Raw genomic sequence first — 13,137 nt, forward strand, 5'->3', positions numbered from 1 at the left:
CATGGGAATGGATGAGGTCACCCAGAGAAACGTGTAATACAAGGACAGAAGAATCATAAAAATATTAAGAATAAAGGGGCAAATGGAGGGCAGGGAAGTTTAAGAATTTCATACACTTTGGTTTCATGACTCTAATACCAGGAATCAATCCGTAGGCGGTAAGCAGAAGAGATACTTGCAAAAACTTATGCAGCAAGAATTACATGTCTCCCCCTGACCCCAGCATCCAATCTCCCTTCCTGTTTCAGTGAAACCAAACACTGCATGAGCCTTAGTAGGAGACAGGTTCCCACCAGCCACCCCTTCTGCCCACCCACTGGCAACAAGAAGACAAGCAAACGACCTAGAATTTGCCAGTCCGAAGTCAACACCCTGGACTTTGACTCTTGAGGGAAAGACAGAGGCACAAAGACGCAGGGGAAGTGGGGCAGTAATGAACGGTGACGGCAGTAACCTTGGGGATCCAGTGTTGGTAGCAGTGAGGGTGGCAGCAGTGATCTTCTCGCGGGGGTGTCTGGTGGCAATGATGCAGCCCCTAACCAGCCTGTTCCTAAGGAGTTTCTACAGCCATGTTTCTGGGTTCCTTGGTATCTGCCAAACTTCCCACCAAGTCTGTGGGCTATCCGACTCTCCCAATATATTTATTCTGTTTTTTTTCATCAAAGTCTATCTCTGTTTCTTATAACCCAGAACACTAACTCATATGTTTTTGCCATGTCTTTTATAGTAAAGAATAATTGTGAAAAGTCCAAATGTCTAAAAATAGGGAAAAGTGAAAAGGCTGTAGTATGTCCATACAAGGAGATGATACAGTAATAAACATTTTAAATACACGTGTGAGTTGGCATATGAAAGTTATTATACATCATTACAAAAAATAATATTTAATAGTTACAAATAAGAAACTCCAGTTAATTTTTCCTAAATAAAAGGGACATAAATGCTGTACGCTCTAAATGAGAAATAATGAGTCACCAAAAAATGGAATCGATGACTAAATGTTTGTCGATAAATTTTAAATTTTTGTTTGAGTGGAATTCTTCTTAATGACGCTGGAAATAAAAGAGCATGTCAGATTAAATTCAACAGAAATGTAAAAGTTTTTCATGCGCTATTCTGTCACAGTGGGAAATTATATGTAGATTGTATGTAATATGTAGTAGACGGTATCATGTTTTTCCAACTAGTGCACCATTGCTAGGTGTTGAAAATTTCTAGCTTTCAGAAGTCTTGCCTCCCCAAGACAGAATCCAGAAAATCCAGAATCCACCCTACTTTACAGTGAGCGCTCAGGCTGGTAACCAAGGGTCTACAACCAAACCCATGCATTCAACACTGATTTGGGTATGAGTAATTCGAGATACAATGCAAAACTCATTTTGGCAGTAGAGGCATCTGGCTTTGGGGAGTGCCATCCATTGCAAGTGTAGATTCCCAAAATAGAAAGAAATCCTTTAGGGGCGCCTGGCTAGCTCAGTGGAGGAAGCATGCAACTCTTGATTTCCATATTGTGAGTTTGAGCCCCATGTTGGGTGTAGAGATTACCTTTAAAAAATTAATTAGGGGTGCCTGGGTGGCTCAGTCAGTTAAGTGTCTGTCTTCAGCTCACGTCATGATCCCAGGGTCCTGGGATCGAGCCCTGCATCGGGCTCCCTCCTCAGCACGGAGTCTGCTTGTCCCTCTCCCTCTGCTCCTCCCCCATTTGTGCTCGCTTGTTCTCTCTCTCTCTTGCACTCTCTCTCAAGTAAATAAATGAACAAGTAATCTTTTCAAAAATAAATATTTTTTTTTTAAAAGAAGGAAACCTTTTAAAAATTCTAAGTATCCTAGAGAGACTCAAGAGAATATCCCATCCTCACAATTAAACATGCCACTATGAAGAACCACCCGAGAGCAAGAGTTCTGAGGAATTAAAACGTAATCACCACCCTGGTCACTCTCTTTCAGTTGCATAGGCATTTGTCAGAGATGGGGGGGATGGGTTAGCACTCCACAAAGAAAAAGACACGCAGAAGTGCCACAGACTATAGCAAATTTGAGGAATCTGAAGAAGTTTGGTATGGTTCAAGAATATAGTAGATGGGGTGCTTGGGTGGCTCAGTCAGTTGAGCATCTGCCTTTGGCTCAGGTCGTGGTCCTGGGGTCCTGCCTTGTTAAGATACCAGATTTTAGAGAATAGCTAATTATTGAAGTTGAAAAAATATGCACATTTTTTTATTTTAAGAAATTGAGGGTTAGCAGCACCAGATCAGTTATGGGATACTGAACTGAATCCTCAAACCATGAGAGGAAAAGGGGGTGAAGTTAAGAAAACAAAATAAATCTAGGGGCGCCTGGGTGGCTCGGTTGGGCATCTGCCTTTGGCTCAGGTCATGATCCCAGGGTTCTGGGACTGAGCCCCACGTCCAACTCTCTGCTCAGGAGGGAGCCTGCTTCTCCCTCTCCCTCTGCCTGCCACTCCACCTGCTTGTGCTCTCTCTCCCCATCAAATAAATAAATAAAATCTTAAAAAAAAGAAAAGAAAGAAAGAAAGAAAGAAAGAAAGAAAGAAAGAAAGAAAGAAAACAAAACAAATCTAATCAATGAAATATCAAATAAGATGTCAAAAAAAGGTCCAAACACTGTCAGTGGTCATAATAAATATGAATAAATTAAATATCCTCGTTAAAAGATGAAGAATAAGGAAATAATAACGAAAGATAAAAAAACAAAGACACAACAGCAACAACAAAAACCCAGCTATATGGTATTTGTAAATAATCTACTAACAAAAAGAATACATAAAAGGCAATATTTAATAACAAAAATTCACTGTTAAATCATTCCTGGGTACATAAGGAAGATCTACCATGCCATAGTTTGGAACCCAGAGAATCAGTGGCTAGCAGCTTGCCTAACTTCATAGTTAATAACAAAACCAGGAATGAGATGCAGTTCCCTTAAGTCTTACTGTTAAAAAAACAAAAACAAAAAGTCTTACTGTTATCTTAGCTTTTGTTAATAAAATAAATTACCACAGATTCTGAAGTTAAATACTTCCAAATTCTGTGGGAGGTTAGCAGTTTGCCTTAGCTACTTGCCAGCCCTGCTTCAGAGAACACACCAGGTGTTCCAAGGCCCGGCTATCTATCCTCTGCCTTGTCAGGGCATCTCCCTGGGCAATCTCACCAGCCCCAGACACACCAACACCTTCCCACACTCTGAGACACAGCCCCCGCTGGGCCTGCAACCTCTCGGGAAAGAATATTTTGAGGTTGTAGACTGTGATGTTCTGTAGACTGGCCTGTGGCTTGGGGTGAGGGTGGGAGGTAACGAATTTGTTGGCCTACACAGAACTTTTTTTTTTTTTTTAAAAGATTTCATTTATTCATTTGACAAAGAGAGAGACAGCCAGCGAGAGAGGGAACACAAGCAGGGGAGTGGGAGAGGAAGAAGCAGGCTCCCAGCAGAGGAGCCCGATGCGGGGCTCGATCCCAGAATGCCAGGATCACGCCCTGAGCTGAAGGCAGACGCTTAATGACTGAGCCACCCAGAACTTTTTAAAATGAAATTAGTTGTCAACATTTAAAAGAGGAATATTTCCCATAAAAATCTGAATGTCTAGCTTCTCTTGACACATTGGAGGATCCAGGCAGCCCTGGGCTGAGATTCGCAGTTGCCAGCTGAGGTGGGCTGTGGGCCTCCAGGAACTGGCCCACCCTCCCCCACTGGCAACAGGTACTGTTGCTCATGCACAGCTTGTGTCCCTACAGCGAAACGACCCTCTGCACCTACGTACCTGAGGCAGGTCTAGATGCAGAACCTGAAACAGGGATTCTTGTTCAAGTGACTTTCTGAGGGAGCGCTCTCAGGAGAAGCAGTGTGAGGGAAGCAGGCTAGGACAAGGGAAACACAACCCACAACTGGGCAAGGATGTGGTCTCAGCTGAAGCCCAGATAGGCCCCAGGGAAGCTCTGGAGGACACACTGCATCACAGAGCTAAGCCCATCTTGAGTTGGGAGGGGTGGGAGTGGGGAGGGGTGCGATCCTAGGCTGTGCTGCTCCCATTTAGCGCGTGGCCATACTCCAGGGAAGGAGGCAGCTGTGCAGCCTTGGCACAGGGCAGGGGCACGGAGGCCCAGAAGGTACCAGGGAAAAGGGATCGGGGCAGGATGCCAGCAGCCTTGACTCCATCATGCCGCTATTAAACATGGGGAAATAAAACTAGATGACAGGCTTGGGGCTTCAAGGTACACAGGAGAATGCATTTGTAGAAGTAAAGGCTATTGCTGTAAGTTTAGTACGCAAACAAGGGCCAATGCTAAGCCACTGCACGCTCACCTGACCTGCCCGTGCACTTGTACCCTGGACTGCGTACTGTTCCCCTCCTTGGACTCTTCCGGGGCCTGGATGCTCAAGGGCAGGAGCAGGATGGGGTTCTTTAGGGCTACTGAAGACTACACCAAAATATCCTGGAGCCAGCTGAGGGATAATAAGAAATGTCCAAAATAAAAGGACGCAGAGAAACTCATTTCTATGTCATCAGTGACTAAGCCCTATTACATCACAAGCAGGGGTTATTATTGTGATAGTTAACGTGTAGTCACTCTTATAGTGACATCAGATAATCCTCTGACAGTCAATAACAAATTGACCAAGAAAAAATCTGAAAAATTCAAGAAACATGATTTGTAAACCAGGATTTTTTAAAGTCAGAGAATATTGTCCCATAATTTAAAAATTTACTGCAAATTGGGCAAATGGGCCAATAACAGGATAAAAAATAAAAATTAAGAACCATAGAGGTCTCCCATCCAAGTGCTAACTTGACCCAACCCTGCTTAGCTTCCAAGATCAGACAAGATTAGGCATGTTTGCAGCGGTTGAAGCTAGAGAGTGTTATGCTGAGTGAAATAAATCAGTGAGAAAAAGACACATACCATATGATCTCACTCATATGTGGAATTTAAGAAACAAAACAAATGAACATGGGGGAAAAAAAGAGAGAGGCAAACCCTAAAACAGACTCTTAACAATAGAGAACACACTGAGGGTTGATGGAGGGAGGTGGCGGATGGTTTAAATAGGTGATGGGGATTAAGGAGGGCACCGGGTGTTGGGTGTTGTACGTAAGTAATGAATCACTAAGTCCTACACCTGAAACTAATATGACATTCTGTGTTATCTGGAATTTAAATAAAAAATTGAGACTACAAAAAAAGATAAATAAATAAAAGAAGAAGAAGAAGTGTAGAGGTCATTGAATATCGGAGCTTACATACCTCAGGACAGGACAGCCCCGAATCTCTGTCATCTAGGTCCTTCAAAAGTTCAGTCAGCCTTTTCTTCTCTCTATCAATCATAACCACTGGCTTTCCTGAACTCTTGGCCAACTACGGAACGGATTAATAAAAAATAGTAAATACGCAAGACAATTCATAGTTCAGAAAAATAAAAATGGGAACTGAGGCTTCTAGAGCAGAGATACACTAAGGTAAAATCTGTGAGATTAGGCATTTTTCATTTGCGAGGTAGTTTTCTTTTACGGCTAATTTTTGCGGTAGGTCCGTTCTCGAAGCAAAGATACTCCTGCTATAAGCAGGCCCTCACGTTAGCCATTTCAACAAACATTTTTTTTTAAAGATTTTATTTATTCATTCAACAGAGATAGAGACAGCCAGCGAGAGAGGGAACACAAGCAGGGGGAGTGGGAGAGGAAGAAGCAGGCTCATAGCGGAGGAGCCTGATGTGGGGCTCGATCCCAGAACGCCAGGATCACGCCCTGAGCCGAAGGCAGACGCTTAACCGCTGTGCCACCCAAGCGCCCCTCAACAAACATTTTATTTAAAATATAAAGTGGGCAGTTTGCAAACCTCTCTTGATATAATATTTATCAATGTAACAACAATTTGCTGAGGTATTTGGAAAGAATCTTCTTGCTTCTTACGTGACATGGATCTGCTGAATGACAGTGCTTTTTTTTTTTGATCTGTGATTTTGTTTTTAATTATTTGAAGCCTTATCACATAATTTGCAAGTTTGTGCTGATGGTATATCTCCTCAGCTTTGATCCTTCTAATGAGTTGGTAGAAGCACCATTACCAATCATGCATATTTGGTAATTCTACAGTTATGTTTTCACAAAGCTGTTTAAAAGACAATCTTGAATTATAACTTCAGCTGACTTAGTGAAGAATTCACAAGCCAAGTTTGCTACTGTATCCTGTCACATTGAATTCTGAAAGTATCTGACCTTACAGGTCATCTATAAAATGTGGGAAGTGTTAAATATTCTTGGTTTAATATTATACATAAACCACATGAAAATGCCTTTCATTAAGCCAAAGGCAACAGTTTAGATGCAGGGAATTTTAATTAAATTGGCATGTTAAGACCAAAAAGAGAAAGTGGACATTTCCAACTTATCTTCAGACCTTGCCTTTAACAGGCTAATGAACACGACGTGAAACAGCTGAGTCTTGCTGTTCTGTGACGTAGTGAAGGGATTTCCTCAGTATTTAAATAAATGTAACAGTTATATAAATCTAAATAGAAAACCCATCTCCTATAGGTTTAGAGATGGCAATTACCATCACATTTATCTCTGTGAAAAGTAGAACTTCACCAATCGATTCCAATCATCTCTCCAGAAGGGGAAAACAGTGACAGCACTTGCAGAAGCAGAATCACTATCAAAGTTCAAAAAGCTGTTCGTACGCATTTAACCATAAGTCAATCTTATTTCAGTCAGGACTCTCCAAAATAAATCTTCCATCAGCCATTCATGATCTGAGTTCTGGTGTATGGGATCCATTTAAATACGGTACACACAGGAGAAGTCATGAGACATTCTTGTTTCGTAATAAACAAGGCAGTGGCCAATTACTGTGCCTTAAAAACTATCCAGTCTGCTCTTTTTTCCCCGTCTTCCTAATGCCAGCCAAGGTCGTTTTTGTTTCAAGGATGTGTTTCTTGGGATTCTCCAAATACTCCATCGGTATCTCCTCTCCCCAGGTGATGCCTTTGCTCTTGTTGGCATCTACGTGAGAAAACCCAGGGGCCTGTCCTGTGTTTCACCCAAACATACCATGGCAATGCGGCCCAGTCTTGTGCTTCCCTCCCTTTCCCACCATATGGCACTGGGCACACTTCTACACGAAACTCTTCTTGTCTTTCTCAACATCACCCATTTCAAAATTGTTCTTTCATCGGACCCAAAACGAAGGTGCCCGCTTGCAGGCTGGACATCCCACTGTCTCCTAAATGAACTTGCTTTTAAATTTCAAGACTGTCGGGGCACCTGGGCAGCTCAGTCAGTTAAGCATCTGCCTTTGGCTCAGGTTGTGATCCTGGGGATCCTGGGATCAAGCCCTGAGTCAGGCTTTCTGCTCAGCTGGGAATCTGCTTCTCCCTCAGTCCTTCACCCTGCTTGTGCTCTCTCTCTCTCTTGCTCTCTCTTTCAAATAAATAAATAAAATCTTTAAAAATAAATAAATAAATAATAAAAATAATAAATCTCAAGCTGTCATATCAGGACTTTGCATAAAGAGTCAGCAATTATTGTTAAAAGGGGAAAAGGGAAATCCATGGTGGAGCTCCTCTCGTGTCAGCAAGAACTTGGATATGAGAAAAATGTTACCGCTCTTGGAAAATTAAATAAATCAACATGGGCCTGTGCAAAAGATAGATCAAGTTGGAGAAGGTTTCCTTCAGATCAGAGGAACGTGAAGAGAAAATGCAGGAGTCCCAGAGGCCCGTCCTGGCAGTGGCAGGTTGACCCATGAATCCAATCTGCCTGGAAATGATGTGCGAACCGTGGAAGAAGCATCCGGCTTGAACTGTGAGGAATGATTTAACTCTCTCCTCTTGTGAATAACTTCACGCTCACCTAGTGACTCATCTGTTAACTGCCTGGGTGGTTTGTCACAAGCCTCTGTGCACTGCTCCTACACTTCACGCTGTAAAGTAATTAATCAGCATTCTGGTCTAATAGAGGAGCCCCTTTGCCCTTGGTTAGTTTGCCTTGAGGACATACCAAGTCAGGCTGTAGGGTCGGTAAGACCAAGGTTGAATCCCCAAAGCACGGAGCTAATCAAGGCAAGGGACAAGTGACGGGCTTCCTGGAGGCTCAGCCGGAGTGGGCAAGGGGCAGACAGTCCATTGGCCTTTCCAGTTCTGCCAGGAAGCATTTTCCATGCAAATTTCTAAATGCACCAGCTATAAACTCAGTCTCATTAGTTTAAAAAGCCAACTTTACTAATATGCAATTTAAAATCTAGGAAACATTGTCTGAAGCTATTATCTAAATAAATGTGTTTCAAACTGCAGGAACCAGATTCGTTTCTAGGTAGTGAAATAAACATACTGAATTGCAGCCAGCATTTTTAAAAGGGGTAGAATAAGATAGGATGGAATAAAAAATAAGAAGGTTAAGTACTGGTCCATTAAAGCTTTTCTTTCAGTGTTATATGCTGTTTCAATTACATATACATGTATCATGATCAAAAAAAAAAAAATTTAAAGACCGTGAACACAACTATTTTCATTTTCATAACTCATCTAATCCCCCATTCTGATTTCTAAATTCTAAATACATACCTCAATGTTTCGCTTAATGAAATCCTGGCTGTGTTTACCCTGGAGCTCAATCTTTTCTGTATCTGAGAAAGGTTTCTTTTCCGCTTCAATCAATGACTCATTTCCTCCCACATCATAGGTAAAATCTAATATTAAAAAAGTTCAAAATTTTTCGTAATTATAATTGTCCATTATGCTAAAATTTTAAATTAAAATTACATTAAGCATACATTAAATATACATACATTAAATATATAAGAAATAAAGCAAGCATTAAAATATATAAGCATCATTAAAATACATAAGAAATAAAACATATACAGAATAACTTCTAAATTCCAAATCCAGAAACCTACTATGCATGGAGATTTATTCTTACAGAAAAAGAAGATGTGATACACACACAGACAGTAGAATATTACTCAGCCATAAAAAAGAGAAAGAGCTTGCCATCTGCAACAACATAGATAAACCTAGAGGGTATTAAGCTCAGTGAAATGAGTCAGACTGAGAAGGACAATTACCATGTGATTTCACTCATAGGTGGAATCCAAAAAGCAAAACAAATGGATAAATAAAGAAACAAAAGGTAGAATCATACCTATAAATACAGAGAGCAAAGTGATGGTTGCCAGAGGGCAGGAGGGTGACGAGATGGGCAGGATGGGTGAAGGCCAGTGGCAGATGCAGGTTTTCAGTTAGGGAATGAAAAAATCACGGGGATGAAAGGCACAGCGTAAGGAATATAGTCAATGGTATAGTAATAGTGTCGCGTGGTGACAGAGGGGAGCACACTTGTGGTGAGCACAGATGAATGTGTGAACTTGTTGAGTCACTATGTTGTACACCTGAAATTAGTGTAACATGTGTATCAACTAAACTCAAATGAAACTAATTATTTTATCTCAGTCTTTATATGAAACAAAACTTCCCCTAAAGACTAGAGTCATTCCCTGCTGTCCTATTAATATGCCATCACCCTCTCTGAACAGTAACTTTTTGTTCAAACCTGTCTTCTAAGCAAAGTCTGGGCATAAGGGTCCTGGAAGTTTGACATCCCATCTGTGCAAACCCTTAGAGCTCATCTCAGTTTGTCATTTTTTCTCAACCTTTGAAAAGAGGCCTGAGTCAACTTCTGAGTTGTTCAGAACCTGGGTGCTCAAAATAAGGGTAAGAAAAATACTTATGGACTCTTATTCCCTTTATTAAATATCTCATTTTCACTGTAGTCACGTTTAAAGCATTTAAAACAAGATCATGTGTATGCTTCTTCAAAACTCTAAAAACAAGCATAAAGAAGAACCTTCTTAAATGACAAATGGAGTCCACCCTACAAAAGAGGATCAATTGCCACATTAAAGTCCAACAGAGAAAAAAACCAGCCAGTAGCTCAAGCCAGACAAGGTTTACTGAAAAGTTATCTTTGTTTTATAAGAGAGGGTATGTCAATAAGAAGGATTAAGGGAGCTAGTCAGTTGGTATATTTATAGGTAAATATCAAAGATTCAACAGGAATTTAATAATTAAAGAATATATTTTTATAACAACAGCTGGAAAGAAGCAGGAAGAGGGTAAGGTCTATGGATGTAAATTCTTTTCAAACAAAAATAAATGTGAGTAAGAAATAAGTTTCGCTCAAATTTAAGTTACAAGTTTCTAGGCAAAACAATCTGTATTTTATCATTGGGATTTTATTTCTTTAATCAATAACATTTTTTAATCAACTACCAATAGTTAAAGTGTGAGTTACTTTTTCGGTGAGTGGCCTCCTTAGATATAAAATATGCAACTTCTTCTATAACCAAGTTGTGTATAGTCTTTGAAGTTGAAATATGAGGTTTATTCACTCACTTCAAGTTTCATATACTCTTAAACAATACAACATTAAAATAACTCAAATTAAATGCATTCATATTGACATTTATAATAGTTTTTAAAATTGTAGTAACAAAACATTGGGTTGTCTGGTCAGTACTGTCTCACTAGAAATGTCCTCTCCTCTCCACCCTGGAGGTGACTGGCAGTAGGAGCTGTCACGTTCCTTCATCAACCGCGACCCTCTCTGGGTTGGAAGAGTTGGTTGGCCCAGGGGTAGGCGCCTAACCCAAGCTGGATCAGTTGTTGTCTTCTCTGCAATTTTGAAATTGAGTCCCCTCTCAATGATTAACCACAGAATATGTTCTCGGGAATCAAAAAAGCTGTCTACCTCCAGGATTATTTCCAAAAATTTTCTTTTTTGCTTAAGCTAGTTTTCTATTACTTGAAACCAGCTTTGCTTTAACTCTTTATTATATAAAATTTAAATATCCAAAAGCAGAAAGAATGGTATCACAAACCCTCAACAACTAACTTAACAATGATTAACCTGTGACCAACCTTGTTTTCATCTAGAACCTTCACCTGCTTTCACCTGCCTCTGGATTAAGTTACATCAAAAGATTTCATCTGTGAATATATTTGTATATAGCTAGTATTTTGTGATGATATGCAAAATCACACGAATTAAAACATACCTTGATTGGCATTCTGTATACGGTTTTCATATTCTTCTGGAGGGACTTGAGTGTGAAACACTGAGAAAAATGTGTCTTCATGCTCATAGCGAGAGGGATCTGCTGATTTAAAAAAATCCCTTGTTCAATACGCAACATAAGTAAAAAGTTGCCTACGTGAACAGTTGTTTAAAAGGAAGATCTAACATTCTCTACAATATTCCTCAATCCCCTCCACCATACACATTTGTTAAGATGTCACTTCCGGGTTATAATGATAATCACCTTTATGCACATTAGCCACTGAAACAAACAGAAAAATCAAGACTGCCAAAAAGCATTTCCCTAGGACTGCTATGCAAAGAGGATGTACAAGTATGTGCTAAAAAACCACACTAACTCCCTGGAGTTAATGTATCCAAATTCCAACATTCATAATATAGAGAACACGCACACTGACTAACTTTGTATTTTTTTTTCTTTTACATCCCCAAATAAAGATTTCAGATATATGGTCAATAAGATAAAAACATGTGTTTGAAAGAGAAAACCAGCAGACTCTTAGCAGTTAGCTTTCTTGCTTTGGGATAGCTTTGGGATTTACGCTCTTGGGCCAATACCCATAAAGAAATTAGGAAATTGTGTTTTTTTCAACTCTTCTTGTTTCAATGTAATTTATTTTATTTTCTCCTGTGAGCTAAGGTAGCCACCGTATATCTGCAAGAAACTGCTAACATAAACCAGTATCCTTTTCTTTTAAGTCTCTATGTCTTAACATGAGAGACTCTGCCAGGTTGTGGCACAGAAATGTTTTTGCTTCAAAAACATGACAAGGCGTGAGGATGGTATAGTATCCACCACCTATCTCTGAAACACACCTGGTTCACGCACCCTCTTGGATGTGATATGGGCAAAGGAAGTTGGCAGAAGATACATTCACCCCAACACACAAATATCACCCAATTCAAAACACGCAACGTCTGAGGGTAAAAAGAAATGTTTCGATTCCAATTCCCTAATTTGGAATTCAAAACAAGGGAGCATCATTGGGATTGACATTATAACGTTAATCCTGCATAATCTTTGATGAGTTAATCTAGCAAATCAGTGGGGTAAGCCTTGGGTGGCAGAGGGCTAAGCTACTTTTGTGTATGGGGCGCCTGGGTGGCACAGCGGTTAAGCGTCTGCCTTCGGCTCAGGGCGTGATCCCGGCGTTATGGGATCGAGCCCCACATCAGGCTCCTCCGCTATGAGCCTGCTTCTTCCTCTCCCACTCCCCCTGCTGTGTTCCCTCTCTCGCTGGCTGTCTCTATCTTTGTCAAATAAATAAATAAAATCTTTAAAAAAAAAAAAGCTACTTTTGTGTAAAAGACAGAAAGGTTTAAGTTCTTTTCGAGTGGTAATATATTTATTTTTGATCCCATAATTCCTTTTTAATAGTTTCACTCACTTTTACACCAAAGCATCTAGAAAGACACAATATAAAACCCTGCAATACTAAAAACTGTTACAGCAAGGTGATATTTGGAGATAATTTTAACCTAAGGGCTTTTCCTAGGCTAAAATTATTCTTGTGATCCTGTGGCTCTTCACGAACGGTCTCAGTGGTGTTCTGTACACTCAGTAGCTCGGACAGAAGGCGGGCCCGGCCTAGAGCAAAGGCCTCATAGCTCAGCTTTGAGCTTAAAAGACAGCAGCTTTGAAAGTTGGTTATTCAACTGCAGGAGCTTAACTCCTCAAAGGAAAAAAAAAAAAAAGCATTTTCTGAATTTCCAAAGTTCTCCTTTAGAAAACTCTTCCTTACAGTAAAAAAACAAAAACAAAACAGAGCAAAAAAACGTATTACTATAGAAGAACTAATGGAATTAGAAAATAGTCGTTGGGTAACCATCATAATAATAACTGGTTCAGGTAAGAATCACCAATGGCTGGAAAAGTAGTAGATGAAAGTTGGAAGAATGACACAATAGCTTCGGAGTACCTCCCTGCAAGATGACTCACTCAGTACAAAAGGAACACTGGCAACTTTACAGTGGAGAAACCTGGCAGACACCACCTTAACCAAGTGATCAAGGTTCACCTCACCAGT

At 40.3% G+C, this 13,137-nt stretch overlaps 1 protein-coding gene across 4 annotated transcripts in view; it reads right to left on the reverse strand.

Moving 5' to 3' along the window:
• FSIP1 (fibrous sheath interacting protein 1) overlaps positions 1-13,137 on the reverse strand; it is a 181,695-nt gene that overhangs the window by 129,748 nt on the left and 38,810 nt on the right. For 3 of the 4 annotated variants that reach the window (XM_087859175.1, XM_087859176.1, XM_045816139.2), the window contains 3 exons: positions 11,070-11,171; positions 8,578-8,702; positions 5,262-5,372 (listed from right to left, as the gene is read on the reverse strand). In XM_087859175.1, coding sequence (XP_087715301.1) covers positions 5,262-5,372; positions 8,578-8,702; positions 11,070-11,171 — 338 coding nt within the window. The remainder of the gene's footprint in view (positions 1-5,261; positions 5,373-8,577; positions 8,703-11,069; positions 11,172-13,137) is intronic. The other variant, XM_045816132.2, reaches the window with a different exon arrangement.

Source organism: Ursus americanus, chromosome 36 (genome assembly GCF_024610735.1).
Source record: "Ursus americanus isolate L20-20 chromosome 36, mUrsAme1.1.p, whole genome shotgun sequence".
NCBI lineage: Eukaryota > Metazoa > Chordata > Mammalia > Carnivora > Ursidae > Ursus > Ursus americanus.